Source organism: Manacus candei, unplaced genomic scaffold (assembly GCF_025592945.1).
Source record: "Manacus candei isolate 608988 ecotype Guabito, Panama unplaced genomic scaffold, ASM2559294v1 h1tg000028l, whole genome shotgun sequence".
NCBI classification, from domain to species: Eukaryota; Metazoa; Chordata; class Aves; order Passeriformes; family Pipridae; genus Manacus; species Manacus candei.
This window is the reverse complement of record NW_026138076.1, coordinates 23,060,169-23,079,131: the sequence shown is the minus strand read 5'-3', so window position 1 is coordinate 23,079,131 and position 18,963 is coordinate 23,060,169. Positions and strand designations below refer to the sequence as shown.

General features: G+C 39.9%; 1 protein-coding gene across 3 annotated transcripts; it reads right to left on the bottom strand.

Annotated features, from left to right (window-relative positions):
- Positions 1–577: 577 nt before the first annotated feature.
- TMEM192 (transmembrane protein 192) lies at positions 578–18,920 on the bottom strand. Of its 3 annotated transcripts, none has more exons than XM_051789586.1 (7): positions 18,820–18,901; positions 17,829–17,940; positions 15,952–16,098; positions 10,429–10,693; positions 8,410–8,544; positions 4,535–4,637; positions 578–2,191 (listed from the first exon to the last, which is right to left on the bottom strand). In XM_051789586.1, the coding sequence occupies exons 2-7, from the start codon at positions 17,829–17,831 to the stop codon at positions 2,068–2,070; spliced, it is 777 nt and encodes a 258-aa protein (XP_051645546.1). In that variant the 5' UTR covers positions 17,832–17,940; positions 18,820–18,901; the 3' UTR covers positions 578–2,067. The 3 variants fall into 3 exon arrangements, with proteins under 3 accessions (XP_051645546.1, XP_051645547.1, XP_051645545.1); XM_051789587.1 differs by lacking the exon at positions 18,820–18,901 and adding an exon at positions 18,552–18,570; XM_051789585.1 differs by lacking the exon at positions 17,829–17,940 and having other exon boundaries at positions 18,820–18,920.
- Between the last annotated feature and the right edge of the window lie 43 nt (positions 18,921–18,963).

The following is an 18,963-nucleotide window of genomic DNA, read 5'->3' as shown; positions in this document are numbered from 1 at the left end:
GTCTCTGAGCAGGGCAAAGGCTGGCCTGACACACACAGCTGTGCATGTTGTCAAGTAGGAGCTACTGGAGCAGGACAAGGACAATTCACTGTAGCTCTACCAGGGCCACAGTATAGAGGCGTGAACAGTAAAGAGGGCCAGCTCCTAGCTGGAGCCCATACAAATGTGAAAAGCCTTCCCCCCCTTTCCAGCTACCATGTTCCACAGAAAGCAATACAACTGGTTGACTGAAGTTTTACTTTAAGCAGTCAAGGAAGGGAAGTGGAAGATTTAAGAAATTACCTCAAAATACAGTAAGTTGTTATGCTACACTATGTAGCATATTTCTCTGTGTTGGAGAGAAACATTAGTTAGCAGGGAAAATCTGAGGCATGATGGAAAAAAACATTACCCAGGAAAGAAAATAAAACTAAATGCAAAGCTTCGAAACAAATGCACAGCTATCTTTGTTTGGCTAGTTTTGCTAGTTTTAAATGCCAACACTGCTGTGAGAACTTCACTGTAATAGAAAAAACCTGCACAGATTGCCTGCTGGAACCAGATTTACATGAGCTTAGAAATGACAGAATTCACACTCTTCCTTGGTTGCATTTATTGTGCATGAACTTCACAGTCACATTTTACTGCTTTTCATAGAAATGATATAAATTGATAAACACAATCACATCAAAACCTGAGTTCTAAAACCAAACACTTTTATTCCTTACATGTATACTGTAAAAACTTGGCTGCGTTTTCAAGAAACAACAGTTAAGGAGAACAGTCTAGTGTTGGATAGCAGCAAAACCTCCACTATTTATTGTTTTCCTTTGAATGAGACAACACCAATAATTGTTGCACACTACACAGTTCAGGTATTTCTGAAGTTGTACCCCAAGAATAAAGTAGAATGAATTAATTTTCTTTTCCTATATTCGACTGTAAGACCACTCTTCATGACAGTCTTCTTCCCACTTTTGATTAGTGATTACCCTATTCCCACAGAGGTATTGGCTTCTAAAATAATTTTTGGTCTACATTGGTAGACAAAACAAGAGGTTTCTTTCACTAGCCTTTATTCACCATAAATTAAAACCAAAAATTCTTGTTTCTTCAAGTTCTGAAAGACCTGTCTTCTGTTGCTTTTCACCTTCCCACATACACCATTTTAGCTTTTGTATCAAGATGCTGGTTTTTTGAGGAGCCAAAGTAAAGAGCAAGTATGCCTTAACTTGGGCATGTTTGACAAAATTGTTAAATCCATTCACCATAAGTTAGTTGCTAAGTCAATGAAAAAGCTTACTCTCAAGTATTTTTGTATTAAGTTAGTTCATTCAGCAGAGAAGGAATCTTGTTATTAGCTGACACAAATTCCTAGTAATGGGAAAGGCATGAGCCCTGAAGATCTCTCTTAGAGTTTTAAAGCCAGAATTCTGAACAACTGCTCAAATTAATTATCATGACATTGTTTTGTACCACACACTTATGTGTGAGATTTGCAATTTTAGGACACCCACTGCTTTTTTTAAATCCTAAACTGGACACCAGTTTTCCCCACTTTCTTGACAAAGGAGAAAAGGAGACTGATCTAGAAAAGAAGTATCTGTATCAGATTAGTGAAGTACACCACCTCTATCACTGGAAGTAATGGGAATCAGTGACATAATACATCTAGTCCCAGCTTCAGCAATAGAAACTGAAAAGACATCCTTGCAAAGTCAGATTTTTCTAGAGAACAGATTTGTGTTCTAGAAATGTAAAATACTTTGGTAGCTCGAAGCTTAAAGATTACAGCAGTACAAAATAACAGAAACAACTGAGCAAAGTTAAACCGTTAACTCAGGTCCAACTTTAATATATGAGGAATTAAAAATTGTTGAAGCTGCAGAACTTTTTTCCCAGAACTGATTATTTGAAGAGAGTGTCCAGTTGTAACAGGTTTATAGTGTATGCAGAGCTTATCCTTCCAGCTGAACTTCTATTTCAAAATGTGAAAGACGACTGAAGAAGTCATCTGTAAAAATCAGTCTGGATATTACATTACCTCATGTTCCCTCCAGAGCTCCAGTAGCAGTTTTCCAAATGCTGTTAGGTTTTGATTTGCTGAGATGTTAGTGCCAACAGTCTCTTGCTGAGCAGTGCATTGTGTCGCTGAAGATACTCTATTACATCTCCTTGCTTCTCAACTATCTCTTCTAAACTTGAATTTTCCCTTGAAGTTACAAAAGCGAATATGGGTTTCAGTGAGTGACAGCAGCTTTCTAACACGTGAAATGTCAGAGCTAATAAACACTACTTAAACAAGTCATTTCCCTCAGTTTTACTTATGCCAAGCTCAACTAACTTTTGAGGGGAGAGGCAATCTACAACACCTTTATGAGAAGGCAGGAAGAGAAAGTTTGGCTAAACTTGATGCCACGTATACATAGTCAAGTTACATATTTCCTGGTAGACAGTTACAGAGTGAGGATTCTTACTGTTTAAGAAACTAAGACAGTCAACATGTTGGAATTGTCCTAAGAACCATGGAACCTTTTAAACATACATTAGGATGCTTATTTTGAGCAGGCATAGTATTGTTGTTCAGTTGTGAGGGATCACAAGCTGTTTAAGACAGAACTCTCTCAAGTAACCTAGAGTAGCATACATGATATGCTACTATATACAGTGATATCTGTCCCTACCTAAAGAGCATCAGTACCAAAGATTGTGCTATTTCAGATCTACAGCTTTATGCACTGCTACTCTCCTCAAAATATATCCAGTTTTCAGATATCCCTCATTTTAACTTCGATAGTAACATTGCAACATTTAAATAAAGCCAAGTTAAATGAGAAAAAACATCTATAAAAATACAGAATGTTTAATCAAATCAAACCTAATTAGGAATTTTTAAGAATACAGTAAGATGATGTATCAATGCCTGAGTGTATTGTACTCTTTCCTTACACATAATTTCTTCCTAGCTGACTTGGGAATCTGCCTTCTTAGTACACTTATGAGCATCTTAGAGCTTAAAAAGTTGCTCCTCAGGCTTGCAGCATTTTTGTGGAGGAACACTGCCCTTTTCATAGTTCTTAGAAAGTGCTAAAGAAGATACCTAAAGTGGAAAAAAGCTTAGGTCCAATTAAAAACCAACTTTAGTTAAACTGGAAAAAATAAAGAACACAAGTTTTGTAAACAGAAAGCTTGCCACTTTAACCAGTAATACGCACTCCCAACTTAAAGCTCCTGAAGATGTCTTGGTAGTAACTCAGGTTGCAGAGGTCATGATATTCAAAAAACATTCTTCTAACAAGGTCAACTGAAGGGCTGACAGGATTCACTTTTCAATAGACCTTAACTCTCAAGGGAAAGAGAGTCACAATTGTATAGAGTTAAATTAAAATAACATTTTTTCAATCAGTTCTCACAGGAAGTTTGCACTCCTTAATCAAAAATAATCAGAGTCTTTTCCTCAGCTGGTCATTGTTGCAGACTCATTCCCTGGGCATTTGAGAATTTCTCAGGGGAGAAGCTGAATGAGAAAGGAATGAGGTCCACCATGCAATCACTATGGTGTTTATATCAAAATGGAAGTCAGACATGGTATCAAAATTCAAGACAACCCTAAATCCTTCCTGTATCCTGGACATCTACTTCCAAGTTCCATAAGAGCACGTGCATGCTGCATTTGTGACACCAGGGGAAATGCCAAAGTATTAGTCATTTCTGCACTTTCAACTTTGCACCAATGCACAACATATAGAAGCAAGTCATAGTGTATTAGAAAATTCCTAATTAAATTCTTATATGGAAGCCGATGTTAGTTTCAATTACTTGTTTTTGTTAAGTCACACCAGACTGATTTCATCAACTGGAAGATGTTCAAGCAGTCGGAAGGTACATAAAGGACAATCAAAAAATAAGTCTCAGTGCTTGGGATAGCTTCAGTTACTGTTGGACAGCTTCTCTGTCTCACTGAGACCTTCTTTACCTCTTAAGTGCCCTCTGCACCTTTAAAGTTCCTTCCCAAACTCAAAACATATTCCAAATCCATTGCTAGAATCTCATGTCCAACTGCTGGCACAGAACAGAGCTGCAAAGTTTTCTTTGTCTACTAATTGACCACAATATATTTCCTTTGCTGAAAAAACTGGTTGAAGCAGCTAGGCTTCTGCAGGCATACTTTTAAAGTTAAACAGTGTAAGACACCAGTATCTTTCCCCAAACTCCCATATAAAATTAACTAAACCAGATTAAGCACAGTTATTTATACTAAAGATTCATGCAGCCAGCCATAAATAGTCAAATCACCTCCATCTGTATGTTTGAGGATTTCTGTATCACAGTAAATTGACATTACTATGTAGAAGGTACAAGACTGTGCTGTATCTCATCTGTGCATCTAAAATGCCTTAAGCATACAGTTTCCTTCACAACTGTTTTTCCCACCTCTGGCTTAGTTGAGAGATTTAAGATTCTACATAAGTCTACATGAAGTAATGCAATTACATTAGTGTTACCTATATACCATGTCTGAACACAGCACAAAGTTAACATAGAAAAATCTTACCTAAATCCAATTTCTGAGGTAACATGACTAGGGTAGGCATATATCTTTTCTTCTTCAATTATGTCAGGTCTTGGCTTGGCACGATTGAAGTTGCTTATTTTCACTGCAACAAAGCTTTATAAATTAGTTGGAAAGCAACCAGAAAAAAATCTTTATCACCAGATTCTAAGTTATAAAAATCTGTAACAGATGATTCTAAGATTACCTTAGGATAGGAGATGGAAAGACAATAAAGGAATCTGAGGAGTGGGGAAGAGGGAAAGCAAAAGCAGAATCTACTTCTACTCATTTCTGGAATGGTTTCAATTACAAGTTAGTGATAATTTGCTGAGTTGGTTTATTTGTTGCTTTGGTTTATTTTTAATTCCCCTCAGTCCTGCTGCTTAAAAGATCACCATGAAGACTTGAATGGGGAAGTTTGAACATACTGCTTAACATCTGCAAAGTTTAATCTGTCACCTAAGAGAGAGTGAAACCTTAGTTGCCTTTTAGAAGGTATTGAGATTCAGTCTCCAAATTCAGGCTGTCAATTAAACAACATACCATAAAAAAAGTTGTCAGAAGTTTTGTTACTAATACCTAGGTCAGAACTTCTGGCTTAAGCTCTTCAATAAGTACTAGTTTAACTAGACTACCTGCAAGAAAGTAGCAGCTTGTCTGTCTGCTCAGACTAGGGCAGACTTGCAACAGAAAGCCACTAAGTATTCAAACCAGAGTAGCTCTGTGACCACATCTTCACATTGTGAACCTTATAGTGCTGTCTATCAAAACCAGAAGTCATTCCTGGGCACCTGTGAATAAAGTTTAAGACTAAATTTAACAGGTGTGGGATGGGGAGAGCTGGGAAAAGTTGCATCCTCTGTATGATTTTGGAAAGGAAGCTGAAAATATTTAAAGTCATTCAATATCAGATCCTGATTCAGAGAAAATATCAAAATATCCAAAGCATGCTTTCAGGACTCTGCAATTAGGGCTGCTTTTGAAGCAATACTCTAATGCCACTAAAAACATTACAGTCCAGCTCTGGGAGACATCGACACCACTGCAACAGAGGAGGACTGTCCTTACAAATCAGTACCATGAGGGGTTTATTACAGGCCACCCTGCTAAAACAATGCTAAGACCCTCCAGAGGTTAACTACAAGTTAGGCTCAAAGGTTAGTTATTTCTATGATGGTATTTCTCTACAAATAAAACCACAAAGGAATGGATGTGGAATTCTTAACATGTGTTGTTTGTGGGAATGTTAGTCTTTTATTCAAGTGATATTAGAAGTATGTGAGAAAGTAATTAAATACATAAATTTAGTAAATCTTTTAAAGCTTGACTCCCTATCCTAGCAGTAAAAAACTAAGAATAGTAAGCTGACATTTAGAGCTTTCTGTATCATACTTCATTCTGTGCACTTTTACCTCACTTGAGCAATTTATATATGTCAAGCCTGTTATAGGTCAATCACAGCAATTCCTTGTAAATTTCTGAGTCCCTGCCTCTGCATCTACAGCTCTATACACACACTGCTGCATGGAGATGCCTCTTAAGAAAGGCAGTAGTACTACACAGGACACTGGGTATCATACAATTCCTAAAATAGCTCCAAAAAGCAAGAGGAAATGTCTAGAATTACAGTCAGGTATTCCTGATTTTTTAGACAGTAATATTTAAAAGATAGTAAGTCAGGTATATGAAACTTCTGCAGACAAGCATTTATGTCTCATAGTTAAGAAATAACTATTTCACTGTGAAGAAACAATATATGAACTGGTGCTACCTTCTCTCCAATATTTAGGAGTAACATACTAACACAAAAAATAGCTATTTTTAGTGTTAATTTTCCCCTTGTTGCTCAGCTACAATAGCTGATACTACCTTAACAGTAAGTGGTATCTGCTAAGTGCTTGCCTTGAACAGGGGAATGCCAAGCCTAACCAGAGGGCTGCCCTTAAAACTGTCCTACTAAAGAAGCTTCATGCTTCCACCCAGTCACATACTCTGCTCTGTCTGCAAGAGGAAAACCCATCTGAATGTCACTATTACTACAGATTCTCATGGTATTTTAAAAATTGGCCACACATTTGTTTTGCTCCAATACAGCTTTATTTTTATATTAAAACATTGAAAAACCTTAAAAACCAGCACTATACACAAGACAGACGTGCAAGCAGTCTCTTAGCTTAGCTCAAGCTTTGGGATGGAAAACAGAAAACAAGGTACACTACCCAAAGGAAAAGGCAATCTAGGGTGACTGGAGGTCTTCCTCACCTTGAGGAAAGTGTTAAGTTACATAAAAATTAACCCTAACTCTAGTTTCAGAGAGTGAATCAGACTGTTGTTTTGGGACTGCTCAGGAGATAAGGCAGCTGTTACTAAAAGACATTGCCTTACTTCTTCCTAGCAATGTAGCTCTGTCCCTTCTCTCCCTCGATTCCAGGATTCACTGAACCCTTCTTCAAGCCTCCTTCAGCTAGAAAGCAAAACATTGCACCCCACAACATCCTTGTATACATTGGTTAATGAATCTGATGATCACAGGAACTGGTAGAGTACAAATTAGGAAACAAGACCCTTTTGGTGACAAATAAGCAGATAGTTTGAGAGTTCTTACAGAAGTCCAGGCTCAGATCGTACCACTATGAAGGTCAATTTTCTAGCACTTTCTTATCCTTTTCAGCCAAGGTAAGAGACACAACATAGCTCTTTGAGCTCCAGGAGGCCTCAGGGCTAGAAATAGCATTTCACTGGAATTCCTGACGTTCTATTAAAGTTTCACCATTTTATCTCTTATTTCCTGAGTTTCCCAGGAAAGTAAGTATGCATATGCAAAGAAGGGATGATCTCCAGCATTCTTGGAATAGTTTCCTAGGACTGCCATGTTTGTGTTCCCTCATCCTTGCCTTTATTCCTCCAGAGGACAGTTAGTCTACTTGAGTCAGCTGGCTCATTCAGGGGAAAGCCTGACAAGCCTACAGCATTCAGGCCCTCTGCATAGTTGTAAGAGGAGGACGTAGTTTAGAGCTGGGACCTTATTTCCTGGTGCATTTTTGATGCTGTTGCAAGGGAGTCAAGAATAGATTTTATTTCCTAGGTAAGCAAGCTCCTTGGCAATATTTCTCTGTGTGCTATTACATTACCACATACATACCAAAATTTTCTTTCAAGCATTTATTTACCAACATTTTAGGTAGTTCTGCAATGGTTTAATGGAAAGAGGTTAATCGAGTCTTTGTTGGTTTGTAAGGTTATCTGCTTTAGGTTTGGTGTAACTTACAGTTGTAGCACAAAGCAAAGCCTCAGTTTTATGAACCAGTATCTTATTTTAATATAAATCACAGCTTTCAATAGCCATGTTTTATAAACATTCATTTCAAAGAATCCTCCATTTTAGTGACAAAGAGGAACTGAAGCCTTTGGGATGGGACCAGGGAAAGACGAAAAGGCTGGATAAGGCATAATCACACTACCAGGTATGCAAGTCCCATATGGAAATCCCAGAAGCAGTTCTGACAAATCCAGCTAGCTCTTACTCCTTCATAGCTTGTGGTGCATGCATATGAGAAACACTGATAAACAAACAAACCTGTTCACAGGACAGTTTTTGAAACAATTAGGCATTCATTGCCACTTTGCTGGATTAACAGCTCTGAGATAACATGGAGCTTTCATTTAGCAGCACTTGGAACCAAATCAAGCCTGACAACCTTCCTATTTGTTTTGAATTTGTCTTAGTTCTTCTACAAGCACACAATCATTCTGTTATTTATAATGGCAGTTAAATGTCTTGGGGTACCCCAAGTGAACTACTGTGAGGGCAAACATAACACTTGAATACCAGTTATAATAATAAGTCTCAAGAAAGCAAAACTTGCTTCTCTCACCTGTGTAAATCACTAAGCATGTGAGGGAGCTAATCAGCTCCAGGCCCAGGACTCCCAGGATAAGATACAGGTACACTTTACTGTGATCAGGAAAGGAATGCTGCACTGACAGAATCAAGACCAGGGCTGTATTACCTAGAAAGCAAAGGTTATATTTTACAGGTGTAACAATTTCATCAGTTGTTGAAAGTAACTTAGTACTTTCTCATCCCCAGTATCTGCATTAGGCTGCAATCTTTCAGTAATGCTTTTTCATTTCATATCATACTTGCCCTTTTAGTTAATTTCCTTAACACAGGTGATGCAAGCCTACAACTGCTGACAGCAAAATGAGGTTTCATTTCAGCATTTCACTGTAATGGTAGAGAATTATAAGTTTTCTTATAGATTTTTCTGGCTTAAAAAAATGAGTGGAAGAAACACTAGAAATACTTAACATACATATATGGGCTTAAACAGTTTCTAGCTTTGTTGCTTGTATCCATCTTATTCTTTCAATTTCTAAGAGGTCATATTATTGAGGCTAACAGAGCAAAACAACAACTAAATACCTTCCTCATTTGCACAGGCTTCCACTTGTCTAGCTATTATTTTAATACTTGCAAGTTACTGAAAGTTTAATTGAAATGAGCACAGTTAGTCAAGGAGAACAAATAGAGTTACAGACCTAAAAAGCATTTTTAATTCTTTACACACCCTCTTTTCTGATACTGAGTTTGGAATGTCCTTTTCCTGTAGAAATGCTATAACCAGTGTCTGGATAAGGAACTAAATTTATCAAGACCATTAATGTAGCTAGGGAACAGTGCAGTTCTCTTTCATACTGTGTCAGGCAACTGAACTGTCAGGATGGAAGTGGTACCGGTAGTGATTACCACACAGGACGCTTGCAGTAATGGAGCTATCTACTTTCTGAAATACAGATGATCTCTACCAAAATTCTACAGCACACACCTGATTGCACCTGAACATTCACACATGCCCAGAGTTTGTCTAGTAGGGGAGAAGTGAGCTCCATCTGAAACAGGGTTAAGTATTCTGAATTACACTGCAATAGGTGGAAACAGTCTTTTACATCATTAAGCCTGTTGTAGCCTGATTTTGTCTCTGCACTTCAAACAGTTCTTCATCTTCAGAGCTCTATCTAGTGGTCAGAGCCTGAAGTTTTGCACATTCATCAAGCTGACTAGCTCTTTTAGTGACTGTGTGGAAAAAAAAGCTATGTTTTTATACAGAGCAGGACCATTTGACTTATCAATTCTGGTGCAAAAAGTCTACTCCAGTTATTCAGAAGCTTTACAGAAGGGAGGTGAGACTTTAAGTGGCAAAAATACTGTAAAAGCCATTACTGGTCCCTTTTCCACTGCTATTTATGTGAATAAACCCCTCAAGTTAAATGGATTTTAGATTTGTTCAACCAGCTTCTAGAAAGGTTACACCAGCTACTTGCACCAATACTTTTCAGCTCCACTGGCCAGTGATGTAACTTAGAGTTAAATCACTCCCATATACCACCTTTTGTCCACAGAAAGGCAGTCAGAAATAGAGCTGCATGTCACACATAGCCCTACTCAAGATGAGAAAATTGCTTATTTTACTGATTTCAGACAGCTGTTGAGCAACAGGAATTCATCTGTTTCTATGTGAATTGCTGAGCATGAAAAGAGAAAAGCAGTACGCTTCCTGGAAGGACTAGCAGTCTTACCACATATCCAAATAGACAAATGAATATGCAAATCAAGATCACTAGCAGTCAAACAGACCTGAATATTTTACTGCTGAAGACTAAATGCTAATGACTAAAGGTTTTACTCAACCTCACACTCCTGAGCATTTTTCCACTACAAAGAGTTCTTTACAACATGCATCTGGCAGGCCAGAAAGCTCAGTCAAGGAGGCTCGTAAGTGCTCGTAGGCAGGTTTTTAGAAGTTCTTAATACATAATATACAATCATATATAAACTGTTCAGTCTTTTACTGCTTCACAGTTTAGAGCTTTAGAACAAAAAACAACTTCACCTGTGGAGTGTATGAGCAGTGGAAGCCTTTTTAGATGCTTTGTTGATCGGTATATTGCAAAGTAACCTCTTCTTCTGACTTGACTATGGTGGTGCTGGACATAGCGTTCAAAAAACACATGCAGAATCCACAGAATTACTTTTGCAATTTTTATGACAGTCTGCACCTTAAGTGGGTGAGTGTAGTTTCCAGGGCACTTATCTTGATTTGGATTGGGGTAAGAACAAAACATAGCTGCTAAAAATGCTAGAACAACAAAAGCAACCTGGAAGAGAAAGGAAGAGAGATAAAAGTCAACATTTAGCTATATACATGTAAAAAAAAGCAGGATTATGTAGTTTATTCATTATGCATTACTTTCTGAATTGATTTTATTAGAGATAACATATAAAACACTAGACACTTCTACAATCACTATATGTCACTCTGGGAACCTAGTGCAGACTGAAAAGCCAGTGTCCAGCAGAACAGAGATGATAATCATCAGTCTTCCTGGAATTTCACTGTTCTCCAAGTCTTTCCTTCATAGTGAACTTATTTAATTTCTGGACCCTCTTTACTATGTCTTTTTACTTTAAGGGGTACTTGATTTATACTCTTCAAAAGAAAAATCACATCTTTTTAGACTCAATCAATTACACTTGATGCTGCTCTGCGAGACAGCCTCCTGTCTTATTGGTATAGTCTGTGTTTCTTTAAATTGACAGTAGCTAAGTGAAAATCAACCCTTTACTACAGTCATTGAAGATCATCTCCAGGTTATGACATTAGACAAGTGAATCCTCATAGTAACTTAAAAACTGAATTATTAACACCAGGTAGGCACCTTTGTCAGGTGGTAATCATTCTTTAGTATATTTGCCATCAGATATTTTCATTTTCCTTTTTTACTTATGTCAGAATAACCAGACAGATTGACAGTCAGATTGTATATATACTTATCCTTTCAGACTAGTGCCATTATGCCATAACTTTCCCTGTCTTCTCGACTTCTCTAGAAATTTTCAGCATCAGCAGTGAGCATGAGCAACCTTTTTGCCAACTAGAAGCAAAGTTTTGGATGTGCATTACCTGTGGTATATGTATACACATGGGGTTTTAATATTTAGAGATATTTTTGTAATAAAAAATGTTTTCCCTACTGTGTTCATTCAGTGAACAAGAAAATATTGTACTTTCTCATCCTGGTTCACTCTACAGAACAGGAATATTTTTAAAGCAGAACTGTAAAACAAAAGCAACTCCCACCATTACAGAAGGAAATTGAGAGCTTCCAGGGACAAAAAAATAAAAAAACCCCTCAAGTCTGAAAAAGTCTAACACCTCTGATATACTTGGCTTAAAAAAGTATCAGATGCTCTGCATCTCATAACTGACAAAACCAGCACATCAGAATTGAAGATAGAGCAAAATATCTGATTTTCATTTGCTACCTTCATTTCCATACTTAATTCTATGAATATCTAAGATCCCACCAGTCCCTTTCACAGATCATAAAATATGCTGAGTTGGAAGGAACCCACAAGAACTACAGCGTCCAACCCTTAGCCCTGCACAAGGACCATCCCCAAGAGTCACACCATGTGCTGTGACTATTTCCCTGGGGAGCCTCTGTTCCAGTGTCCAACCACCCTGTGACTGAACCACATCTTTTTAACATCCAACCCAAACCTCCTCTGACACAACTTCAGGCCATTCCCTCAGGTCCTGTCATGGGTCATCACAGAGAAGAGAACAGCGCTCCTCCTCTTCCCCTCATGAGGAAGTTGTAGACCTTTCCACTCTCTTGAACTTATTTTTTGTATTTTTGTACTTTTTCAAGCAACACTCTTTTAACTTTTAACTTTTCAAAACCACTAAATTACTTTTGATACAAACTGCCCTTAGCTCCCTCTGATTGTGGCCAGAGTTAGGTAACTGGGGAGGGAGGAAGAAGGGGAAATAATTTTCACACAGTCATCAATACCTAAAAGAGACATTATAGAGGACAAATAGGATAAAAGGTGAGAGGAAAAGAAAAAAACCCAGACAAAATAAAACAGGAATATGTCCTATATTACCATAAGACCACCATTTCCAATGTAAATTAAATACCAAGTTACCTTGAGATGGGTTAAGTAACCAGGTTAAGTAATTAATTAAGAGGAAGGCTTACCAACAAAATGTTTGTTTAATCTATTATTTTACCACCTCCTTTTCTTACAAAATTAAGAATAATTCAGATATTTTATTTGGTCCATTTACTGTTTGGTTTGCCATTTTTCAACAGTAACACATTTAGTTCTATTCCTTCCAGGAGTTAGGAATATATTTCAGTACAGAAAATGGCTGTACTGATTAAACTGATGCAAGCAGGAATGACCTAGCAGTGCATTGCTACTAACCTACTATAGAAACGTATACAAGAGGAAACAGGTAGCTGGCTGGAAGAGTGGTATTTATTAAGTATGTTTTGCTTCCATTTTAGGGCAGTCCAATAACAGGTGTTTCAACTCAACACAAAGGAATTTTACATACAAAAAAGTTATTCTTTAAAGAGTAGCATTTAAAGTTCAGTTTTGTGTATGTGCATACACAGAAGGGATTAGGGAAGGACAGAGTTAACACAAAGAAATTATTTCTAGCCTGTACACTTCACATTGCTCTCCAATCTCCTGATAGGAGCCATAAGCCTGCAGAAAAGCAAGGCTTGGCAAAAGGAAAGGCACTCAAAAACCCAGCCCTACCACACTCTGGCATGGCCTACCCACACACTGCAGAATTGTGCGTAATTAGGTAGCTGCACCAAAGCAGTTATTTTGCTACTTAACTCCATTTCTTGACACAGGAAGGTGGAGAAGAAATATTCCAAGTTACTTACAAATTACTTTAGAGATTCATTACAATTCTACTGCTTAATACTACGATGGCTTAACTTCTCCAGGACACGCACCCCTTCGGCAGGCCTAACCATCAGAACCTAAGCTGGCATCTCCGCATTCCACAAGATTTGTGCACATTTGCAGAAGCACAAGGGAAGAAAATCCAATATGCTTGTTTTCCCCATCCATTTTTAGAGTAAGAAAGACAGCACCACTTCAGGTGACAATTATAAAGCTGTATTTCACCAACAGAAAAGGATACTTCTCCATTTTGCTCCAAGGACCAAGTGGTCATTGCAGCAGCTTCAGCAACAGCAGCAAGACTCTTCCTGGAAAAGTGTGTGCTGACAGATCCCTCAGCAGTTTTCCCTCTACCCCTCCCCACACTTCTCACCATTTGCAGGAGAGAGGAAGAGGTAGAGTCAGAAGAGGAAGGAGTTTCCTACAATCCTGACATTTGGCTGCATCAGTTATGGTAGCAGATGGTAAAGCCCCAAGGCTAGGCAGAAAAATATTTACTACAGAGTTTGAGGGCACCCAAATTTGTCTGGCAGGGAAACAGAATAAGGCTAGATACATGGTTTTCACTGGGAATTTTGGTAGTCTGTTCTGCAAAACAGCAGAAGTCTTTCTTAAGTCTACTTGACAGACAGAGGGGCATTTCTTGATATTACCACGAGGCCTACAAACACTTACTCCCAAAATTAGAAGGCTGGGGCATATTGAACAGCTTCATGCAGCTGCCCAAAGAAAGACCTTAGAGGTTGGTATATGCTTTTAAAGTTCTGGCAAGAGTGTATGTTTTGAAGAGCACTGAGTACTGCATTTTTTTGTCTGAGATGAAATGAAGCTCTAAAATAGCTAGCAACACATACATACATGTCCTGTGCGCTTTCTGGCTTCACCTTCAGGTCATTGTCGGTGGCATTATACAATCATAGAATTATTTAGTTTGCAAGAGACCTTTAAGATCATTAAGTCCACCACTAATCCATGTCCCTAAGAGTTATGTGTTATTGAGAGATGCCTCTGCCTAAACTAAGGTGAAAATGAGACCATATGTTGAAGTTAATAGGATAGATTTTATCTAACAATAAAATGTGAGGTAGAGAGATAGAAAGAAATAGAAGAGAGGAGGAGAGAGAGAGAGAGAGAGAGATACATTAAATAGAAGACAGTCACCACCTGTGGATCCAGCAGCAGTCCTTCACTCTGGACTTCTCAGTGGTGGGAGGCTCCCAAGGTAATTTAAAAATTTTCACTATTTATACATTTTTACAAAAAAGGAATTAATGCTCATTGCTCTCTTATATTCTATTGGTTAAATGATTCCCTCACTTTTAATGCTAATTAGACCACATGTACAGTCTCTCTTCTCTTGAGTCAGTGGGTTGTGGTCAGTGGTCACAATCTCTCCCTTTTAAAAGGGGATTAAAAGGAATTACCCTTTATCCAGTCCAAGCCAATTTCAGCAGTCACTGATTTGGCTTTCCTTGTGGCCCATAAATTCCACATTCTTTATGTCCATTATCAGTGATACGTTCTTATCCCCCAACTTTGTCCCCCTAGGTCTGAGATAACACTAAGACAATAGTACCACCTTTATCTTATCTCAAGTTCCTGTCACAGTGGCTTAAGTTACAGTCCAAGTTCCAGGTACCCACAGAGGCATATTCAGGGGGCAGGGGGGCTTTGGTAGTCTCAGATGCCATCTGTTCCATAACCAAGTGTGATCTTTGTTTGACCAGTGACACATGTACAAGCAGTTGCTTCTTTACACAGTTTGCCACAGTAGGAAGTTTTGTCTGGATGCATCACCCAGGATATGCTAACCACATCTCATTTCTGCCAGGCTTGGAGTTAATAGCAGCCTGTTGCTCCATTCTGTGCTTATCTCATGGCAAAATCCTTCTGTGCCCTTAGCAGTGTTTGAGACAAGCAACTGTGCTCTTTAAGTCCTTACACCATGCGAGTACCATTTCAGTTAGATCTTAGGATCAGACCTCTTCAGCCTACCTTCTTCATGTTTGGTTGCCACACACAGGCAACAATAAGCCTCTGCAGCTTATCAAGGATAAACTCACTATTAGGCAAGGATCTCTCTGCTTCTGTCTACCAGCCTCAAAGGCCTGCATACTGTTCAGTATCTGTGATTTTGCCCTTAGCTTCCAGAAGTGAGAAGAGGAAGTAACATTTGGATTCCTTTCTCTCTCCATCCACACCTCTATCTCTACCATGCAACCCCTCATAAGCAAGTCCAACTTTACTTGTTTAGTTACCATAAGAAATACCTTCTTCTGAAATTAAGTTCAGCCTCAGAAGATATGGCATCGAAATTACCTTAGCCCTCTATAACTAGTACAGCACTTCTACAGCAGTAATATTATTTTTAAAGTACATTTCCAACAGCATAGAAAAACTACTATTTGAAGTGCTTCTCCACCTAACAAGATGTGTCACAGCATGTTAGCGCCAACAAACAGAATGAGAAGGCAGCAACTATCCAGTAGCACACACATTATCAAAATTCATTGGCAAATGGGACTTCGCTGGTTTAGAAGAACAGCACATGCAAACCCCTGGAGAATTCTGTTACATGAACAGCAGAATTCAGAACAGAGATAGCAAGTTTTCTTAAGGAAATCATGCTTCTTAAACTTACATGTATTAGCATCAGGAAATTGGCAAGGAGAACTGCTGGGATAGCATGAAATCTTGGCCTCAGTTGGGAATGTAATGTGTGAGACGAAATGAGTGGCGCATCCAGTAGAGGATCATCTTCCAAACTCTGTGTTATTTCCAAGGAACCCTGGAACAGAAGAGGGGGGGAAGAATATCAATAGGTAAGCTCTAAAAGTAAAGTACAAAGGTTTAGCAATCTTCAGTTAGCAAATCAAGCTTTGTGGGAAAACCACCCCACTAGGTCAATATCTTGAGACAAGCTCTTAAATTCTAGGTAAGCTCTCATCTCTGAGGAATCCAACAGCAACCTACCTCCCAGTATCACCCTGGGCCTTCAGGGATTTTAGGCTTTAAAATGTATTATGAGTATCTGAGCAGTCCTGAGAGATGCCACAAGTACTAGCATATTTATATAAAAAAGTAGGAAAAGCGATGATTAAAGTGTCTCTCGCATACTTTATACAGGTACTGCAAAACTCCTTGTTATTCTTACTCCTGTCCAACTACAGCTGGAGGCAATAACAAAGCTGCAGTGTAACAGTAACAGTTTTGAGGGATTCAGCCACTGACACTACTGACATGTCTAAATGACTGCAGCATTAGTTAGAACTGCACTCAGGCAAGAAGGAGACAGTAGGAAAGCATCTTCTTTCACAGAGGAAAGAAGATGCTACCAAGTGCTGACCAAGGCATTCTCAGCTTACATTAGAGAGAATGCAGCCCATACTTGACATGCTGGTGTAAGTAATAGGCCTTTGACTCCACATTAAGCTCAGACGTTTTAGCTACATAAGTTTCCAGAAGTACCTTTTACTAAGTAGAAGATGAGTGGAGGGAAAAACCTTGGAAAAGGAACTTGCTCCAGTGCTATGCACCTCTGCTCCTTCCAGGCCAGGACACAGTCATTCAATACATCTTAAGTGGAACATACACAGCAACTATGAACGGCAAAACTGCAAGTTTCCTTCCTAGCATCCTGTAAAGTCCCAAGCTATGACTTGCTTGCTTCAAAAGATAAAGCAGCTCAAGATTTCCACTCAAGTTTTTACTGCTCTTCTCCTAACTGATACCAACCATAGCCTAGAGCAATATGACAAGGGCAGACCCCACCCCACTCCAGACTTCTGATGGCTTAGAGACATGCTAGGATTCATGAGGCTATTTCCTGTTTTTAAACCCACAACTTCTCTTTGCAATAGGAGAAAGCAGCATAAGCCTCAAGACAAATGATGCACGGCATTCTTCTAAACTAGCACAAGAAGAGAAGGATAAGCAAGTTTTGGGATTAGACCTAGGTTTATAGTTCATGTTAATGAGGACAATGTAGATTGGCCCCCAGTGTTATTTCACCTACAGACAGCTGCCTACAGCAAAGGAATGAGTCATCAAGAGTTATTTCATTTAACAATCAGTTTTATTTTAGAACCACAAACACCACACTTCCTCTACCACACAGGGGCACGAACAGACCTTCCTCACCTATTGGATACCTTTTAATTAGCCTAGCCTTTGACTGTAAGTGACCCTTGCTGAAATACCTGCCTGGTAAGATGACATTTTACTGCAGACCTAGATATTTAAAAATGGCACTTCTCTTGTGAAACTACCGATGCCCCATTCCTGGAAGTGTTCAAGGCCAGGCTGGACAGGGCTTAGAGTAACCTGGTCTAGTGGAAGGTGTCCCTGACCATGGCAGGGGGGTTTGGAACTAGAACTTTAAAGACCCTTGTAACCCAAACCATTCCATGATTCTACAATCACAGAATTAATAGCAGGGTTAACACTTCACATCTCCCACAAAGACAGCAATTCTCCTTAGGACAATATCCTTTGTCTCATGGGAACAAACGAACTCACCATTTCTGCAATACCATGACAGATCAGGGCACTCCTTCACAGACAAAGGTTTATCACAACACGTATGACCATGTTACTTTCTGCAAGACTGGCTACAATCCATCTTTGCACCCTGAAATACAGCTAGCGTTAGGAAGCACTGGATGACAAACTCCTTGAGTAGATATTATTACAGACAACATAGGGAGGAGGGGAATTAAAGCATGGGAGATGATAAACCCATGCAGTCAATGTAACATTAAGATGTTACTAGATTAAAATCTAGTAAGCATCCTAACAAGAGCAAACACAGGTTTCATTTAATTAAGATGAGCCAAACCACAGCTGCCAAAAGCCAAAACGCCTTAAAACCGGACTTCTGTTAGGCATTGCTGTTGTCATGAGCACAGGTTAAGGCTTCAGCCTCTTGGCTCCCTGATCCACTTGCAGCATGTGACCACCTCCGCAGCAGCCCAGCACCAGGAGGAGGGCAGGCAGGAACAAGCCGCAGCCAGCAAGCTTTGCCCGCGCAGGCTTCCAGCTGGGGCGGCGGAAAACACCCAAATAAACAGAAGAACGCCGTGGCCATGCCACCGCACAGCACATAAACCAGAGACTGCGCTGACAGGATCCGTCTGAGAAAAAAATAACCCAGAAAAACTGAAGGAGCTACAGGAGTAGCCTCGATCAGAGATTAATAATCTCGATTATAAACAACCCCAGGCCTAAATGCCTCGGGGGAACCTCAAGCCCGGCCGGGGAAGGGCAGCGCGGGGAGCGAGAGGCCCGGCGGCCTCCTCGCTTCTGAAAGGGCACCTGGGGAGCGCCTGGGCCGGCGGATTCCCCCGGAAGGAGCAGATAAAGCCTTGGGCGCTCAGGACGGAAAGCAGCAAGAAGAAGCGGAAGGAAGAGACGGCACAGAATACGAGGCGCTCTCCCGGCAGCGCCCACGCGTAGCCCAGCCGGGACCGCCGGGACCACCGCGACCCCGCTCCCTCCCGCCCGCACTCACGTTTTCCAGGTCCTGCCGCCTCCTCCCCGCCGTCAGCGCCATCTCCCCCTCCCGCCTCCGCCGCCCCGGCGGTGCTTAATCGGCGCCCCCGCCCCTCCCGCCGTGAGCTCCCCGCCACCATTGGGCGCGGGGCGTGCCCGGCTC

Coding starts and splice junctions, on each gene's coding strand:
- TMEM192 (XM_051789585.1), bottom strand. CDS start 18,861: ATGGCGCTGACGGCGGGGAGGAGGCGGCAGGACCTGGAAAAC. Junction 10,694..15,951: donor ATTTCCTGATGCTAATACAT/GTAAGTTTAAGA, acceptor TTTCTCTTCCAG/GTTGCTTTTGTTGTTCTAGC. Junction 4,638..8,409: donor ATGCTTAGTGATTTACACAG/GTGAGAGAAGCA, acceptor GCTTTGTTGCAG/TGAAAATAAGCAACTTCAAT.